Genomic DNA, 17,988 nt, shown 5'->3' with positions numbered 1-17,988 from the left:
TGACACAAGAAAAGGAAACAATTGTAAATAAAAATAAGCATGTCTTAGCCCATGTCCTCTATTTGTATAAAGGTGGGTTCCCTGGACGGCAACAAGTAATTTCCAGCGCAGGTTGTTGTTCGAGGACAACGCCATTTTAAAAGGCAACCTTCGGGAAAATTGGCACGAAGTGTTTCTTCTTCAGTTTTGTGAGATCACGTGAGATCACGGGAGATTTCAAGCTCACTGTTTGAAAATAATCTTTATGTGTGTGGTGTTCTGTGTTGATACCTGAATCAGAATCATTATTTGCCAAGTCATTTGTCGATGTGGTTGCACTGAGTTATATCACTAGCAATTTCTTTTTTTCTGTTTTGGGGTTACCCAAGTGTTTCTTTGTTACTTTGATTATTGTTTTGGGACTTTGTTTCGTTAGATTTTTCCACATGCCTCAGTTGCCTGTTTTTGTAAATAAATCATTTTGTTTTGTAATTCCTGCACTCCTGCCTGGCCTCCCTGCTCCCTTGCACTTGCGTCCCCAAAATTTTGACTCCAACCTGCACAAACGGGACACCTGTTCCCGTGCAGTTAATGTATTAACACTCTGGTTATTGTGGTGGTAGTACTATAAGCGGGGTGCTGGGTACTTACACTGTAAATCAACTTGGTAAACAGGAGATTTAACAAAAGACTAATCCTAAAACTTTGAAGTAAATTTCATATTACAGTACCTCCAATAAGTAGGAAATGTATAGATAAATTGCTTTATAAATTCCACTAAGATTAATGAAATATGCTTATGACCTTATTTGTTGATTTGTTATTGTAAAGCATCTGAGTGCCTTGAAATTGCTATATAAGTGGTGTGCATTATTATTTTTTATTGTTTTTAACTTTGCTTGTTGCTTGCTTCCCTGCTTTGAGCCACAGTGCAAAATGGAGAATCTCAGGACTGGTCTTTCGGGAACGTTCCAGGTATAACCAAGCCCACCACTACCTAATTGGAAATTAAAGGTGCGTCATCCAATAAAATTAAAGAAACAAAAAAGACTGTACATGTTGGGTAATGAGAAACAAAAAAAATAAACTGCACAATTATTGTACATTTGACAAACTTGCTAGGAACAAAATGAACATTTATCATAAAACCACAAAATAAAGTGGTTGAAATAATTGGCATGGAAAAAGTTCAGCTTTATCAAAATTAACAATGACAATACATTTGACATACTATTTAATTATTAATTTGAAATAAACTTTGTTTTATCGCTTTCAATTACAGTTTACGCAAAAAATAATGCTTTGTGTTTATTTGGGCCAAAAATACTTTTTGGGAGTGTTTTTCTAACCTTTGTTATTCACAGTTCAGGAAAATACAGACTTGAGTAACACTCCAGCTGCTACCATAAAAAAGTGCATTTTCCAGCGCTTAAAAAGCTCTATAATAACATTATAACAATTAACAGCAACATAACCACTGTCAAACAGCAATAGCATAATCTGTCTGATGTGTCCCAAAAACAATCCAGGAGCATGTAATGCCTAAAACATTACATGCGTTACAGGAACGGGTACACGCTCGTTTAACTAATAATGGAAACAAGTTTTAAAGTGATTTATCTTGCATTTTTGTACATCACATAAACCTGCCGTTTGAACAGGGATGTGGAGACTTTATATATTCACTGTAGCTTCCCTCATTTGTTAATATTTGTATTACTGCCTTTGTTAATATTTGTATTACTGACTGTGTTGATTATGTTAACAGAAATAATTATATAATATATACACTACTGTTTTTTTCCTAATTGTATGACTAATTTTGGCGATGAGTGCCCTTTTTGTAATCGAGTGCCTGCCTACAAAAAGGTCTGTGAACATGACTGTGAAAAACAATAACATTCATCCAGAAGAACAAGTTGAAAATTACACTATATACCACAAATATTTGACAACATTTTTCTGAAATAGGTTAAACTCTATTTTCATGGTATGCATTGGTAAGTCATGTGTCACGACTGGTTACCGAAAAGCAGGCGGTGGCGGAGAAAGTTGATGAGAATGGTTTATTAAGTATTGCTCAGCGGATAGGCTATCCGAGGGGCGATGTTGGTCCATTGGAACAGGGAAGTTGAAGGAAGCGGAAGCACGGGCAGGAGGAATAGCTTGGCAGCGTGGCTGGAGCGGACAGTGAGGCGGGGGACACGGAAGGAGGACTGGAGACGGAGAAGAACACAAGGTGGGTAAGTATGATTGTGGTTAGTCGAGTAACTTACACGAAAGCTGGCCTGTGTAACACGGATGAACATCAATACTCTGGCGCTGAATTGCTGGATCTGGCAGGCAGTGATGAGTGCTGATTGGGAACAGGTACGCAGGCGAGGGGGTGCTGATTGCTGGAGAGAGAGAGGGTAAGGGGGGAGGGGGTAGGTGGTAGGTGGAGGGGAAGCCGAGGCACAACGCGCCATGCAAGTTCCAAAAAAACATGACATCATGTAGTTCTGATTCACCATTCACATTTAAGTTGTTTTGTGTGGTGCAAAAAACTGCTGAATTGAAACTTTAAATGGTATAATTCCCTAATTTCTTAAATTGAGAAGTTGTGCAATCTTAAAATAAGAAAAAAATATCTTGCTCTTCTGTTCTGGATTTTATGCAAACTTTGTTGCTTCTTATTAGCAATTCTATCTTAAAATTAGCGATAATTTCTTATGAAGAAAAAGTTTAATATTTTTCTTTGTGGTAAATTTACGAATGCAGAATTTGCTCATCAAGATTATTTTTCTTTTTAGACTTGAAATAAGAAACATTTCCCATAAACAAGTCATTTTTTAAATGTTCTTAGAACTCCTTTTTTTGCAGTGTAGACTTTTCAGCAATCTTAAAAGTCACGGCGGATTTTAATTGGTTTGTAGTTTCCAGGGTCAGTTTTATGACCAGATTTTAAAACAGGTATCACCATTGCCTACTTCAATGCCAGAAGAAAAGGCTCCTTGGTCCAAAGGGTGAAAGTTATGGGCTGCCACTTACAGGTCAGTCCAGGTATCAGGTTAGAGTGGAACACACACCGCTCTACAGGTAGTGACATGGCAAGAGTGTATGTTGGTCATTTTCATCTAAGTTTAATCAATGATGGTGAAGAAACCTGCCCAAGAAAAATTATAATTTCACATTTTTGGGGGTTTTATATGGGTAAGTGTCTCCCATGCTGAAAGAGCCAAAGTGTTATTTTCAAAAGGTTATTGATGATTTAAAAATTTTAGGCATTCATAGTAAATGCAGTCCTTAAGAGGGAAAATGATGGCGACCCATTGATACTTTATAACGGTAAAGACATGAAGAGCTTCATAAACATGGCGTGAGTTGCATAATTTTACGTGTTGCCCTTCAAACTCTTGAGGATACAGAGTTTGAAGTGCATAAATGATCCTAACTACTCATTACACTCGTCTTTATCCAATCATATTCATGGTGAAGACAATAGTACACAATAGCAATAGTTCCAACACTCACAAATCCAAACTCTGGCACTTCTGTAACATTACAGGTACCGCTGGTGTATTGCAACAACATAATGAGACAGCTTGAGTGACAAAGAAGCATCATTTGGAAAAGACTGCCCCCCCCCCCCCCAAAAAAAAAAAAAAAAAAAAAAAGGGAATTGAAGAAACTAAGATGCACTTGTGTTAGTTTTCATGGAAAAGGCATACTAATCAATAGGAGAAAAATGCTATAAATCTAAAAAGACACAAAAACGTAACAAATCATGAAACTTAATTTGGGACGCCTAACGGTAAAGACATTTTGGCATTAAAAGTTTGAAAAATATGACTTTATAATATTTTCTTAGAAACAATTTTTAGCTTTTGAAGGATAACAACTGCACATGATTCAAGTCAAATTATTTGATTTTCAAAAGGAAATTCATTGGGCCACATCTTTACTGTTATTGATGAAATTATATGAAAATGGCCCATGTACTGTATTGTTTGCCATGTTTATAAAACACACGTTAGCAAGTGAACGCTTTAGCCGTCCATTCTGTGCAGTTAGGAAGAACAGAACAGAATGCAACGTCGGGACGAGACTTGTTGGTCGGGTGTGTGCTGTGCTGTGTTGCTCATCTTCAGTACACTAAATATTAGAGAGTAAAACACATGCCGATATTTTATTGTCTCGTGTGGGATTTCTCCCATTTCTGAAATAGGTTAAAGTCCCTGTAAAGTGAATTCAGAGCTTTGTTTCGAAATACATTATACATGTTTGAAGATAGTTGCTGAAAACATACACAGAGACTGAGAACTATATATATGGTATAGGTACTGAATTGTGGAGCTATAGCGTTTAACTGTTTTTCATCATTTCACATCATTTTTCCTTATTTTGGTGAGCTTGATTAAAAGAACGGCCAGTGACGCAGTCGGCCGTCTGCGTGGCTCGCCCATCCCCCACTATATACGAACTCGAGCTGCTCAGTCATGTAATTACAGTTGAACAACTGGTCTGAAGTCACATTATGGTAATTGCCGTACCGTGGCTGAAGGTGGAACCCAGGCAGGCTTTCACCTGGGACCGCCACCCACTTTTTTTGTGCCAGCTAGCTAGCCAACTCCCTCAGAAGCTCTTATCAGCTTCCATCCTAATGGCTCAGATGGAGGACTTTGCCACGTTGTGGACTAGTTCTGCGCCACTCTCTCCAGTCGCTGACGTTCACCCCCAGTGATGGGCTTCTTTTCGGACGCCTGCTTTGGTAGTAGCGTTGCCCTCTTCTTCTGTGTTGCTCCTCAGGCGCCTCGAAGATTTTTACCTTCTCCACTGCGTCTGGCCATGCTCCCAGCAGGATCTTGTCTTCAATTCCACCATGCAGTACATCATGCTGTCTCTGAATTCTGACTTCAGCATGCACATCGGCTCCTACGCGCTCACTCCCCGTTACTGTTATTGTTTCTGTTTTACATGTACTGTAAAGTGTCCTTGAGTGTACAGAAAAGCATGATATGAATTAGATTTATAATAATTATTATTGGTATTATTTTCCCTACCAATGAGTGCAAGTTGGCTTGTGTGCTTTTTTAATGTTTTTAAATTTATATGATTTTAGTCCTCAGTTACTATTCAGTTTTAGGTACACTGTATCATGAGCATAATTTACTTGGGGGGCTACGGGTGACATGTCCCCTGCACTTTTTTGTGCACTGCTGTTTTTTACCTTCCAAAAAGAATTTCGATAAACAACGGAGAATTGACAAGCACTAGGACCACGCGGAAAACTCCTGCCCATAACAGCAGTGCATATTTGGCAGGGGTTGTTTAAAAACAATCTTCTCTGTGTTGTGTCAAAATTACAAGAAATATTTATCTTTGCTTTACAGTGTCTTTCAGAGGTTATAAATATGTATACCAGGCTTTAAAGGGGTTTTATCGTTTTATCCCTTCTTAGAATATGAAAAATATTTGTTATCAATTATCATAAGTCAGTCAAGCCACATTCTGAACATTACATAAGAAAATGGAACATACCACAAAACATTGATACCATTTATGCAAGGATTTATTTACTGACCATATTTTGTATGGTTCATATACACATCTACAAGCTTAACAAACAAATCAATTGTCCCTTTACTGCTCTGGTGTAAAACAGTTTAATGCTAGAAAATATTGAATATTGATGCAAGCAAATCAAAATACATTATTCATGCAATTGTACTTAATGACCGGACATATTGCGAGCATTTAATTATGTTTTCATGTCATGTTTGGCCTATACTATGCTGTATTACTGATTTAGTTCTCTGACTCCACGTGTAGACTTACTGTAATGTTAGTAAATATATTTTCATTACAAGTTGTCAGCACACAACAACATGTCTTTATATGCAGTTGTAGAAGCATTAGGTTGGAATCCTGATCAAGACAACTTCATGGACGGTAATGCAAGGATCCTCCAGGTTTTCTACAACAGTGTGCAACAATTCTTTGGATTCTCTCCCTCCCCACTGGGTCCTCCGCCAGCTGTAAAATGCACATCCTTTATGCTGTAAAATGAACAGTAAATACTATTGAGGTATTCCGGTTTTTAACCTAATGGTATATCCGATGACGGTTCTGCATTACTTCAAAATTCCATGATTCATCCTTCTATCCATCCATCCATTTTCCGTACCGCTTATCCTCACGAGGGTCACGGGTGTTCTGGAGCCTATCCCAGCTGACTCTGGGCGAGAGGCAGAGTACACCCTGAACTGGTCGCCAGCCAATCGCAGGGCACATATAAACAAACAACCATTCACACTCACATTCAGACCTACGGGCAATTTCACTTAACCTACTATGCATTTTTTTTGGAATGTGGGAGGACACCGGAGTACCCAGGGAAAACCCACGCAGGAACGTAGAGAACATGCAAAGTCCACACAGGCGAGGCCGGATTTGGACCCAGGTTTTCAGAACTGTGAGGCTAACCATTTGTTCACTGTGCCGCCCCCCATGATTAATAGTAAAAAAAAATAAAATCAAATAAAAAAAATGCTTTTCATCATCAGTGGCTATAATGCACCTGTTATCGCCTACTCTTCAAACTATATTTGTTTTGCCAATAAAGTGGGTAATTGAAAATAGGTATTATACATATTTATTTACATTATACTGAATGAGCGAAAAGGGGCAATAGATTCATTGAATTCAGCTGCAACCTCACACCAGATAACCTTATAATGCATTCCTAGTTGTGTATAAGATTTTATAAAATGTTCTGGCTCATACAATATACTATATATTATGTGAAGGGGACGAGATTAACGAATGAGTGAATTATGAATGACTTACCTCGTGGGAGGACATTTTCCCTGAAGTTTTGGCTCATGCTGATGTTGCCGGCTGGTCGATACTGCCCAACAACAAAAACCTTGTTGCCATCAGTGGCCATACCCACACCCAGTTGGGTGCTTGCTTTCCATACAACCTGAGTAAAATGACCTGTAAGACGAAACACATGCAGGAATGATAAGGGTGCTGTTTTGTACTTAAGGTATTATGCCAAATCTTTAGGTACACCTTAACAATCTGGTAGCGTATAATACAAAAAAGGTGTGTCAAAAACTCCCTCTTTGACCATAATCATGCTCAGTCAGCAGTGTTTATTATTTTATAAACACATCAAACTTGCTTCTCATGTAAATTAAGGCAACAAATATACTAAAACAAGCGCTCGGTCTGTTGCAGGGCAGTTCTACATCACTACAAAATACAATCACAGTAAAGTACATATTGTTAAAAGTAATACTTAGATTAAGTATGGGCCTAAGGTTGTTTTGATGCAGCACTTGTAATGGATCTCATTAGGCCATAGTGCAGTGGCTCTCAACTGTGACAGACATTTTCTATTCTTGCAAAGTCTTGACCCACTTTTAGAGAAGTTAAGAACAATAAAAAACATTTTTAAGAAAAGCCTCAGAAAATACATGTGTTTTTAACTCCAGTGTATTTTCAAAAAACGTTTCTGATGTACCGCCAAAAGAATATTGCTCAGCATCGTGTCCGCTCGCCAGAGGCTGAGATGCACTGTGTTTGTTTATCGAGTAAACTAGTGGCTAAGGCATGAGGCAGCTAAACTTACTGTCACTTTATATGTTCCATGTGGAAACTTGGTATTCCTCTGTACTGTTGCCGAAACCTCAAAATAAAAATACATATAATTTTTTTACTAGCTGTCTGTGACCCACACAAAATGGGTCCCTGACCCACCATTTGAGAATCACTGCTGTAGTGCATCGAGTTTAGGCACGGGAGTTTAAATGACCCATCTGTATTTTGCACGATGCTAACATATTTGAAATGTACAGTAGATGTCCAAAGAACAACATAATGTTGTAGAAGCATTTTCTTTACTCAATTTGTGTTGTTTTACCTGTGTTGCTTTGAAATCCTGGGTTCCTCCAGTTGTATTGCTGAACTTCACCATACCATGAATCCACTGCTTCTTTCCCTAGACGAGACAAACTATCTCACCAGACAATTCCATGCAACATGTACAAATAAGGTAGGGAAATGAATAAACACATACAAATAACCCAAGATTGTGTAACAATTTGCATTGTAGGTTAACATGAAACAACGATATTCACAAGAACATGTATTGAGTAAATGCTAAAATCTCATGTAAGACCTATTTATAGTGTTTAGAATTGGAAATACACCTGTTAGTTTAATGGGTACTGAGCTCCACTTGAAATAAATATTCTCTCCATCATTGCTGTCACTGTGCTGTGCAGCACCCAAAGTCAGCAAGCGATGCGCCCATTCCTGAGCCGCCGCATTCAGCTCATTGTTGAGAGTCATAGGTGGTGTGTTGTGCTGTGCTCTGTAGGCGTTGTGAGTTTCCAGGAACTCCTGTTGAAAGCTTGCATCTGCTTATTAAATTATAAATTAGATTTGTGGTCTTCTGCAGAGGATGGCATGCTGCAGGAATTACTCCTGAAAAAGAAGTGCACTCACCTGCCATTGTGTCTGACGTTACAAAGGGTGAAAAAAACATGAATACAGTTAAAAACCACACCACTCAACAACAGCTTTTTTTCACATTCACAAAAATATTGAAGAAGGAATAGTATTAGTCATAATCTGGTGACGAGAGCGTAAAAACTTACATGTCAAACAGCAGCAAACACAAATTGAGTAGGCTGTCTCGATATTTATATGCTTGAGATGTGGAGGCGGAGACGGACACTGCAGCCTTTGCTTGTTCGTACTTCAGGGGCATCATGCAGCAGCCTCGTGCGCATCATGTTCCGTTTCAGAGCTTCCTCTATTGTCACTCAATGCACGATGCCCCTGTATAACATAAATTAATATGGCCCCCGAATGTAGATAATGTATACGCTATTCATTTTTCCTTAATGAAAGCGCAAAAGGCAGGGGATAAAAAGAAGGTGCAACCCCATTTTGGGTTCTTTGTTGAGCATTTGCATGTGATTGGGACAACAACAACCACAGACAAAAACAAGTTTTGCGGCTTTGTCTGGGTTCCACCCCTCTGAGGCTTTCACAAGTACAACCAAGTTCTCTGACCACAAAAAGAACTTCTGCTTTTAAGTATGGCAAACAATATCGTGCAAACAGCCGACATTACTACAAAAGAAAAACCCAATTCTTCATGTTACTCCGGAGTAATAGTTGAGTGTTTTATGTGAGTTTAACAAGCGAAGACCTGAATGTAACATGCATACTGAACATTCCAAGGCACCTGCATCTCAATCACTCCTTTTAAAACATGGTACTACGTTATACTGAATGCTTGTACTGACAATATGCCTTTAGTACCTCACCCTAATATGGAAGACTGCCCCCAGGTATGAATAAATTATTTTAAAAATGTGATTATTAATTCTCTTCACATTTCTTCCTTCAATACCTCCATCCATGCATCTTCTATACTGCTTATCCTCACCTAATTTAATTGCAAGGAGTCTTATGTCAGTGCTCTGAGATGTTGAACAAGATTATAAAAAAATGCTCTTATGTGTTATCGTTTTCCATAAAACATATTGCAAGGTGTGGGGCATGGGGGAGTATCACAATCAATTATACATGTATAGTATATAAATTTAAATTCAAATGATCATTATTTTGCCTTGACAGTATGATTGTAAATCGAGTAAATGTATATGAGCATCTATAGCCATTGAACTTAACTTGCCATTTAATGCTTTTGTCAGCTTGTCAATGCAACTTAATAACCAAGATGTGACAATGGGTCCGCTTCTTACATATAATCAACCGCATACTGCACGTACGATTTAAGTAGATTAGCCATTTGAGAAGTCTAGTTAGCCCTCGGAACCTTTTTAAATTCAGTGATTTGAAGTTCCAGTTTGCTGTTTTAGTTGAGTAAATTGTTTCACATTAGTTTCGAAAGGGCGAGAAGGAGTGTTGATTTCCAGCACCACCAACTTGTAAGAATATTTTACATTCAGTAATTCTAGATCTGTATATGTTTCTGAACACCACTGAAACCAGACAAACACATTACGAGGATACTTCCAACTCTCTGTTTTTCTAAGGTGCCATCTACGAGTATTAACTATATTGTACAGTACGGCCCTTCTTTTAAGAGCAATGATGGAACTTTTTTATTTGGAACGTAATCATCCATCCATCCATACAGACCAGAGTACCCAGAGAAATAAATGCAATCATATTATTATTATTATTATTTTATTTTACTTCGAAGAGCAAGAAACAGAGCCAGAAGCCTGGGATGAACTGTGTTGTCTTGACATGTCTCCAAAGTATTTTGCAGTGTGTTTGGACTTGTGCCATAATTCTATCGCTGTAATTTAGCAAAAGTATAACACTGTGCTGCTCTGTCTTCTAAATCTTCCATTATTCATTATTTATGCCTATTAAAGTTTTTCCCAGTCGTCTGGTACATTTCTCAGATCAGAATTGAAATTCTCAAAGCTACTTGTTTCAATTTTCACATCATTGTGTCAATTGTACACTTCAAAAAAGCAGTTTCTCATTGCTTTGAACAAGTTGAAAATACATCCATGCAAATGATTATGTACAATTCTCTGCTGTTTCCGACATTATCAATTGCTTATGCCATGTTGATTGGAATGTTTTATAGTGTTTTCTGAGGAATAGTCTCACCCCAGACAACATTGAGGCACGAGTTCATCGCATTAAGTCTTTACCTGCAAAATGGTTGAACTTTCTCTTACAAAGGGAAATGTGTGAAGCAATAGATTAACCATTGATCAACCACTTTTCTGAAATAGCTCAAAGGCGCATCCCATGAACCATCAACTGGCTAGTACTGTAGCTGGAGCACAACAATGAATTGGACGGGGTCAACAGAGGAAGAGGAATTATATTGTTAGGCGAGGGAGTTGGGAGGCAAAACAGAGAAAGAAGCAGAAGACCGAGGACAAACGCATGTTCCTAATGAGATCCTGTAAAAGCTCCACTTGCAGACCATGTCATCAATCATGGACTGAGGTGCTTTTCCCCCTACTTTTTCTACACTTTACTTTTTTTCTTGGTGCTATATGGTGCTGTCTTTTCCTTTCTGTTGGGCAATTAGGGTTGGGCATCGTTTGAATTTGAGCGATTCTAGTCCCGATTCCGGTTCCTTATTTCGATTCTGATTCTTTTAGGGGGCTGGGTCAAAAAAGGTTTAAATAAAGGGTGTCCAAATTATGAACATCCATCCATCCATGTTAGGCTTTTTTTTTTTCTGTCATCGGCTCTTACGTTGGTTTGAAGATTAAAATAACCACTAAAAACCATCAGTGCAAAAGTGCACCCAACCGTTTACCTTATTAGTTGCCGCAATGTTGGCTCCGCGCGGTGTAGGCTGAGGCTCGGAGCACGTCAGATGCTACACATCATGAAAACCTCCTTTGCACAATATAATCGTATTCCAAATGTTGCACTGAAGCGACTGGTCAACAATTTTAACAAAGTTAAAAGACACTTTTGTTCGCCGCCGCCGTTGGGCAAAGTACGTCTTTGTGCGCGTTCTTCGTTGGTTTTTGCCGCTTCTTCGTTGGTTCTCGCCACTTCTTCTTTGGGGTCAGTGCACTAGGCATTGAATCTGGGAACTGAAATGTTTTAATTTGAACGATTCCGGGAGAACTGGAACGTTAGTCCCGGTTCCAATTGGTTCTCGAGTCTCGAAGCCTAACACTAATCGCAGTGAGCTCAAGTCTGTCAACAAATTACAGTGAAAGCATAATTGTGAATCTTGTCCAGTCTCTTGCAATCAATCCGCTACATACAATTAGGTTTAATTTACAATTTAAAATAATGTCATCAAAACCGTAGCCACAGTTTTCACCTGAACATTCTTCCAGATTATATTGTTATATTGACAACATGACTAAGCAATTTGACTGTTTTATCTGCAGACAATGACACGCAGACTAATCATTCTGATGGCACTGACATGAATATTGAATGAGATATATAGTTTTGAGAAGTGACAAAAGGATTTTGAGCAAGAGATTAAATTTTGCAAGTAATCCATGGTGTTTTGCTATTTGTACAAATGGTTTTGATGAACGCACTTATTGTTTTGCAAATTTGAAGAGAGCGCTCTCGCTGGGGAGTCCATCGTTCAGCTGAGGGACTTTCAATGCTCATGTGGGCAATGACAGTGAGATCTGGAGGGGCGTGATTGGGAGGAACACCCCTACCGCCAGCCCCCCCCCAATTGTCCATAACGAACACCATGTCGGGTGAAGAGAGGGGCGGAGCTGTCAACAGATCACCAACCGGTGGTGAGTTGGCACCGATGATGGGGGAAGATGCTGGTCTGACCTGGCAGGCCCAAACGTATTGTGAGGGTCTGTTGGGAACGTCTGGCAGAATCCCCTGTCAGAAGGAGCTTCAATTCCTGTCATGAACGGAACAGCGGATAGGACCCAAAAATGCACGACTCCAAAACAGATGGACAGTTTCCAAAAAGAGAGGTTTAATAGACGGGCATAGGTCGGTACACAGGCAGGCAATCCAAGAGAGGCAACAGTATCCAAAAACATGAGGCAAAGAGGCAAGGTCGATAATCGGAACAGGGTCAAGCCTTACTGTGAGTCTATGACGTGGAAACAAGGAATGCTGGAACGCGACAACAAGGTACAACGAACTGGCAACGAGAGGAAATGAGACACGAGGTTATATACAAGGGGTAATTAGGGTGAACGAGGCACAGGTGGTGAAGATGCTCACAGGAGCAGGTGTGTGTGAAACAGGGAGGAAGACAAAACCCGGAACACACACACACACACATGACAGTACCCCCCCCCCCTTAACGGTCGGCCCCAGACGGCCCTGGGGCCCCTGGATGCGCAACGTGGAAGTCCCGAATGAGCGAATCATCCACGATAAACGCAGACGGTACCCAGGAACACTCCTCAGGCCCATAGCCCTCCCAGTCCACCAGATATTGAAACCCCCTGCCCCTCCGACGAGATGACAACAGCCGCTTCACAGAGAAGACAGGGCCCCCATCCACAAACCGGGGGGGAGGAGGGGGCCTGGAAGGCGGGACCAGAGGGGACTCCCGGGCTGGCTTGAGTAGGCTGACGTGAAAAGTAGGGTGGACCCGCATAGACCTTGGGAGCCTCAGCTTCACGGTGACAGGGTTGATGATTTTTGTGATTCGGAAGGGCCCAACGAACCTGGGAGCGAGCTTCTTGGACTCCACCCGGAATGGAATATGCTTGGTCGAGAGCCAAACTCGCTGACCCACTTTGTAGTTCGGGGCCGGTGTCCTCCGACGGTCAGCAGCGACCTTGTAGGACCTTCCCTGCCGCAGCAGCATCTGGCGGGCTCGCTCCCAGGTCCTCCTGCAGCGTCTCACCAAGGTTAATGCCGCTGGAACTGTGGATTCTGGGCCTATGGCAGGAAACAGAGATGGTTGGTAACCATGCACAACGTGAAAAGGCGATAGACCAGTGGATGCAGAGGGGAGGGAATTGTGGGAGAATTCGACCCAAACCAGTTTCTGAGACCAGGATCGCGGCTCCTGTGAAGCGAGACATCGGTGCCCCGTCTCCAGGTCCTGGTTCAGCCTCTCGGTTTGGCCGTTGGTTTCAGGATGAAACCCAGATGACAGACTGACAGTATCACCTATGAGATTGCAAAACTCCTTCCAAAATTGCGAAATGAATTGGGGACCCCTATCAGACACCACATTCTTTGGGAAACCATGGAACTTAAAAACCTGATTAATCATTAGCTCGGCAGTGTCCTTAGCTGAGGGGAGTTTTGGAAGTGCAATGAAGTGTGCCATCTTAGAGAACCTGTCAACAACTGTAAGAATGGTGGTATTGCCTTTAGAGGCCGGTAATCCTGTCACAAAGTCTACGGAAATGTCTGACCAAGGACGTTTTGGTATTGGCAGGGGTCGCAACTCCCCAGAAGGACGTTGATGAGAGGGCTTGTTAGCAGCACATACCTGGCAAGCATTGACGTAATCGATAACATCCCTCCTAACATTAGGCCACCAAAAGCGCTGTTCGACCACTGATTGCGTCTTGGCAATGCCTGGGTGACATACAGTTCGGTTCGTGTGAGCCCAGTGGATGACTCTTCCCCTTAAGGTCGGAACCACATAAAGCCTGTTCTCAGTGCAATCTTCAGGGCTAGGAGTGTCTTTCAGAGCCCCTTTGACCGCATTTTCAATGTCCCACACAAACACGGAAATGAAACATGATTTAGGCAAGATAGTCTTAGGGTCGGACAAAGAATTCTCTTCGGAGAAAATGCGTGACAAAGCATCTGGCTTACCATTTTTAGAACCCGGTCGGTAGGATAACGTAAAATTAAATCTAGTGAAGAACAGAGCCCATCTAGCCTGCCTCGCATTTAATCTTTTAGCAGTCTTGATATATTCAAGGTTCTTGTGATCTGTCCATACTAAAAACGGAGTCTGTGCCCCCTCTAGCCAGTGCCTCCACTCCATCAAAGCCACCTTGACTGCCAACAGTTAGGATGTAACTTATCATCCTTGAGAGATTTCTGGGAGAGCACTGCTCCTATTCCGGCATCAGACGCATCGACTTCCACCACAAACTGCTGTTTGAGATCTGGCAAAGTAAGGATGGGAGCGGAGGTAAAGCTCGACTTAAGTTTTTGAAAAGCTGCCTGACAAAGCGGATTCCATACAAAAGGTTGGTGTGGCGAGGTAAGATCATGCAAAGGAGAGGCTATTGAACTGAAATTTCTAATGAATCTTCTGTAGAAGTTTGCGAACCCTAAGAACCTTTGTACATCTTTGCGTGACGTGGGAGTAGGCCAATTAATAACTGCATCGACTTTGCAAGGATCCATCTTGACTTCACCTTGAGCCAGGACGAAACCCAGAAAATAAACGGACGCCTTGTGGAACTCACATTTCTCAGCCTTGACATAGAGTTGATTCTGCAGTAACTGCTGCAAAACAGAGCGGACATGAATAATGTGAGTCTCCTCATCCGGGGAGAATATCAAAATGTCATCTAGATAAACAAAAACATAAACATTCAGCATGTCACGCAGGACATCGTTGACAAGGTTCTGGAAAACAGCTGGAGCGTTAGTAAGCCCAAAAGGCATTACCAAATATTCATAATGTCCCGTTGGTGTGTTGAATGCTGTTTTCCATTCATCCCCCTCCCTTATCCTGACTAGATGATATGCATTTCTTAAGTCCAGTTTGGTGAAAATCTTGGTTCCCTCCTCCAGTTCCGGGCGCAATTGCTGCCCCATGACATAACCTGCCCAGAGGACCAGTCAATGTGGGGGTTATGTAATTTCAACCATGGGTTCCCTAAGATAACGTCATGATTCATGGTGTCAAAAACATGAAAACTAATACGTTCCGAGTGAGAATCAGGGAATGTCAATATGAGTGTTTGGGTGCGGTGAGTGATCTTGCCCATAAAACTGCCGTCTGCAGCATAGGTGTTGCGGTGGCGTTTTATTTCAAAGGTTCTAAGGTGCATACGTCTAACCAGGATGGAGTTGAGTAAGTTTGCATCAGAACCAGAGTCAATTAATACAGGCGTATGAATTTCTTGATCAGGAGAGCATAGTGTCACTTTAGGAAGAACCCGTGTAGGGTCTTCATTAATGAAATTCAGACTCACCTCTCCCGTGCCCTGGCTACCGGCACCGGCAACTTTGACGTGACAGTTGCTCACGGAATGACCCAACTGACCGCAGTAGAAGCACCGCCCTTCCCTCAGCCGGCGTTGACGTTCCTCAGGGGAGAGACGAAACCTGCCCAGTTGCATGGGTTTCTCCGTGGGGACGCTAGCCAGTGGGTTGAGACCGGAACCAGGGGATCTGCCTTGGTTTGGCTGGTCACCGAGGCTCGTCCTCCAAGTGCGCGTTGACGCAGCCCTCCGCCGATCTCCATCTAGCTCGCGATCCAAAAGCCTCTTGTCGATTTTTACGGCGAGAGCAATGAGAGCGTCCAAGTCGGTCGGCAGGTCTAGCGGGACTAAATGATCCTTGACGGCGGGGGATAGTCCTTGAAAAAAAGCATCAAGTAGCGCCCGATTATTCCAATGACTCTCAGCTGCTAGAATGCGAAACTCAATCGCGTAATCTGACACCCGGCGCTTGCCTTGTTGTAAGGTGACAAGGGAGCGAGCTGCCTCACGATCAGGAGTGGAAAATTGAAAAATTTGCTCCATAGTCTTTACGAAAAAAGCCCATGAATGACACGAAATTTCATAAGAAGTTCAAACTGCGAGGCCACCTGTCTCATCATATTGTCCTGATAACTTGACAGTCCCTCTAGATGAAGGTGGAGGGCAGCAATCTGCTCATCCTGCTTCATGAGGCGTTGACCCTGCGCTTGAAGGGCTTTGCGCACCGGGTCTGAGTCTGCTGGGTCCATGTTATGGCCAGTTCGTTCTGTCATGAACGGAACAGCGGATAGGACCCAAAAATGCACGACTCCAAAACAGATGGACAGTTTCCAAAAAGAGAGGTTTAATAGACGGGCATAGGTCGGTACACAGGCAGGCAATCCAAGAGAGGCAACAGTATCCAAAAACATGAGGCAAAGAGGCAAGGTCGATAATCGGAACAGGGTCAAGCCTTACTGTGAGTCTATGACGTGGAAACAAGGAATGCTGGAACGCGACAACAAGGTACAAGAACTGGCAACGAGAGGAAATGAGACACGAGGTTATATACAAGGGGTAATTAGGGTGAAGATGCTCACAGGAGCAGGTGTGTGTGAAACAGGGGGGAAGACAAAACCCGGAACACACACACACACACACACACACATGACAATTCCCACCTCCGGCAGAACTTCACCCACGTCCCAGGGGAGGCGGGGGACATTGAGTGGCGAACCAGAGCTGTGACTGTAAGGTAGTCGGTGCCTGTCGTGGCTGGAATCCCCGAACCCGTTGGTGTACACCAGCGGTGAGGGATACCATCAAGCTGAAGAAAGAGTCCTATCCGGCCTTTTTTGCCTGTGGGACTCCTGAGGCAGCTGATGGGTACCAGCTGGCCAAGCGGAAGGCAGCTTTGGTGGTCGCTGAGGCAAAAACCTGGAGTTTGGTGAGGCCATGGAGAACGATTCCCGGTTGGCTTAGAGGAAATTCTGGTCCACCATCTGGCGTCTCAGAAGGGGGAAGCAGTGCAACACTGTGTATAGTGAGGATGGGGCACTGCTGACCTCGACTCAGGACGTCATAAGCCAGTGGGGAGAATATTTCGAAGACCTCCTCAAATCCACCGACACGCCGGTGGCAAGGCTCCAGGGGTGGATGAGATTCGTCCAGAGTTCCTAAAGGCTCTGGATGTTGTGGGGCTGTCCTGGTTGACACGCCTCTGCAACATCGCTTGGACAGCGGGGACAGTGCCTCTGGATTAGCAGAACGGGGGTGGCGGTCCCCCTTTTTAAGAAGGGGGACTGGAGGGTGTGTTCCAACTACAGGGGGATCACACTCCTCAGCCTCCCTGGTAAGGTCTATTCAGGGGTGCTGGAGAGGGGGGTCCGTCAGGAAGTCAAACCTCAGATTCAGGAGGAGCAGTGTGGTTTTCGTCCTGGCTGTGAAACAGTGGACCAGCTCTCCAACCTCGGCAAGGTTCTCGAGGGTGCATGGGAGTTCGCACACTCAATCTACATGTGTTTTGTTGACTTGGAGCAGGCGTTCGACCGTGTCCCTCGTGGAGTCCTTTGGGGGGGGTGCTTCGGGAGTATGGGTTACCGAACCCCCTGATATGGGCTGTTCGGTCCCTGGACAACCGGTGTCAGAGTTTGGTCCGCATTGCTGGCAGTAAGTCAGACTTGTTTCCGGTGAGGGTTGGACTTTGCCAAGAGTGCCCCATTGTCACCGATTCTGTTCATAACTTTTATGGACAGAATTTCTAGGTGCAGCTGAGGTGTAGAGGGGGTCCGGTTTGGTGGCCTCAGTATTGCATCTCTGCTTTTTCCAGACAATGTGGTTCTGTTGGTTTCATCAAGCCGTGAGAGTTGGAGAACTCTCACTGGAG

The 17,988-nt window shown here is 42.7% G+C and overlaps 1 protein-coding gene across 4 annotated transcripts in view; it reads right to left on the bottom strand.

Annotated features, from left to right (window-relative positions):
• Positions 1-1,986: 1,986 nt before the first annotated feature.
• LOC133474583 (Golgi-associated plant pathogenesis-related protein 1-like) overlaps positions 1,987-17,988 on the bottom strand; it is a 294,461-nt gene continuing 278,459 nt past the window's right edge. The window contains exons 1-6 of one of the 4 annotated variants that reach the window (XM_061766357.1): positions 8,628-8,923; positions 8,178-8,487; positions 7,889-7,966; positions 6,808-6,957; positions 2,295-2,375; positions 1,987-2,195 (exon numbers count right to left, since the gene is read on the bottom strand). In XM_061766357.1, coding sequence (XP_061622341.1) covers positions 2,002-2,195; positions 2,295-2,375; positions 6,808-6,957; positions 7,889-7,966; positions 8,178-8,319 — 645 coding nt within the window. In that variant the 5' untranslated portion in view covers positions 8,320-8,487; positions 8,628-8,923 and the 3' untranslated portion in view covers positions 1,987-2,001. Of the gene's footprint in view, positions 2,196-2,294; positions 2,376-5,512; positions 6,018-6,807; positions 6,958-7,888; positions 7,967-8,177; positions 8,488-8,627; positions 8,924-17,988 lie in introns of those variants that run through there. The other 3 variants (XM_061766356.1, XM_061766359.1, XM_061766358.1) reach the window with 3 other exon arrangements.

Source organism: Phyllopteryx taeniolatus, chromosome 3 (genome assembly GCF_024500385.1).
Source record: "Phyllopteryx taeniolatus isolate TA_2022b chromosome 3, UOR_Ptae_1.2, whole genome shotgun sequence".
In the NCBI taxonomy this organism is placed as follows: domain Eukaryota; kingdom Metazoa; phylum Chordata; class Actinopteri; order Syngnathiformes; family Syngnathidae; genus Phyllopteryx; species Phyllopteryx taeniolatus.
Note: the sequence above shows the minus strand (reverse complement) of the source record. Positions and strands in the feature narration are given on the sequence as shown.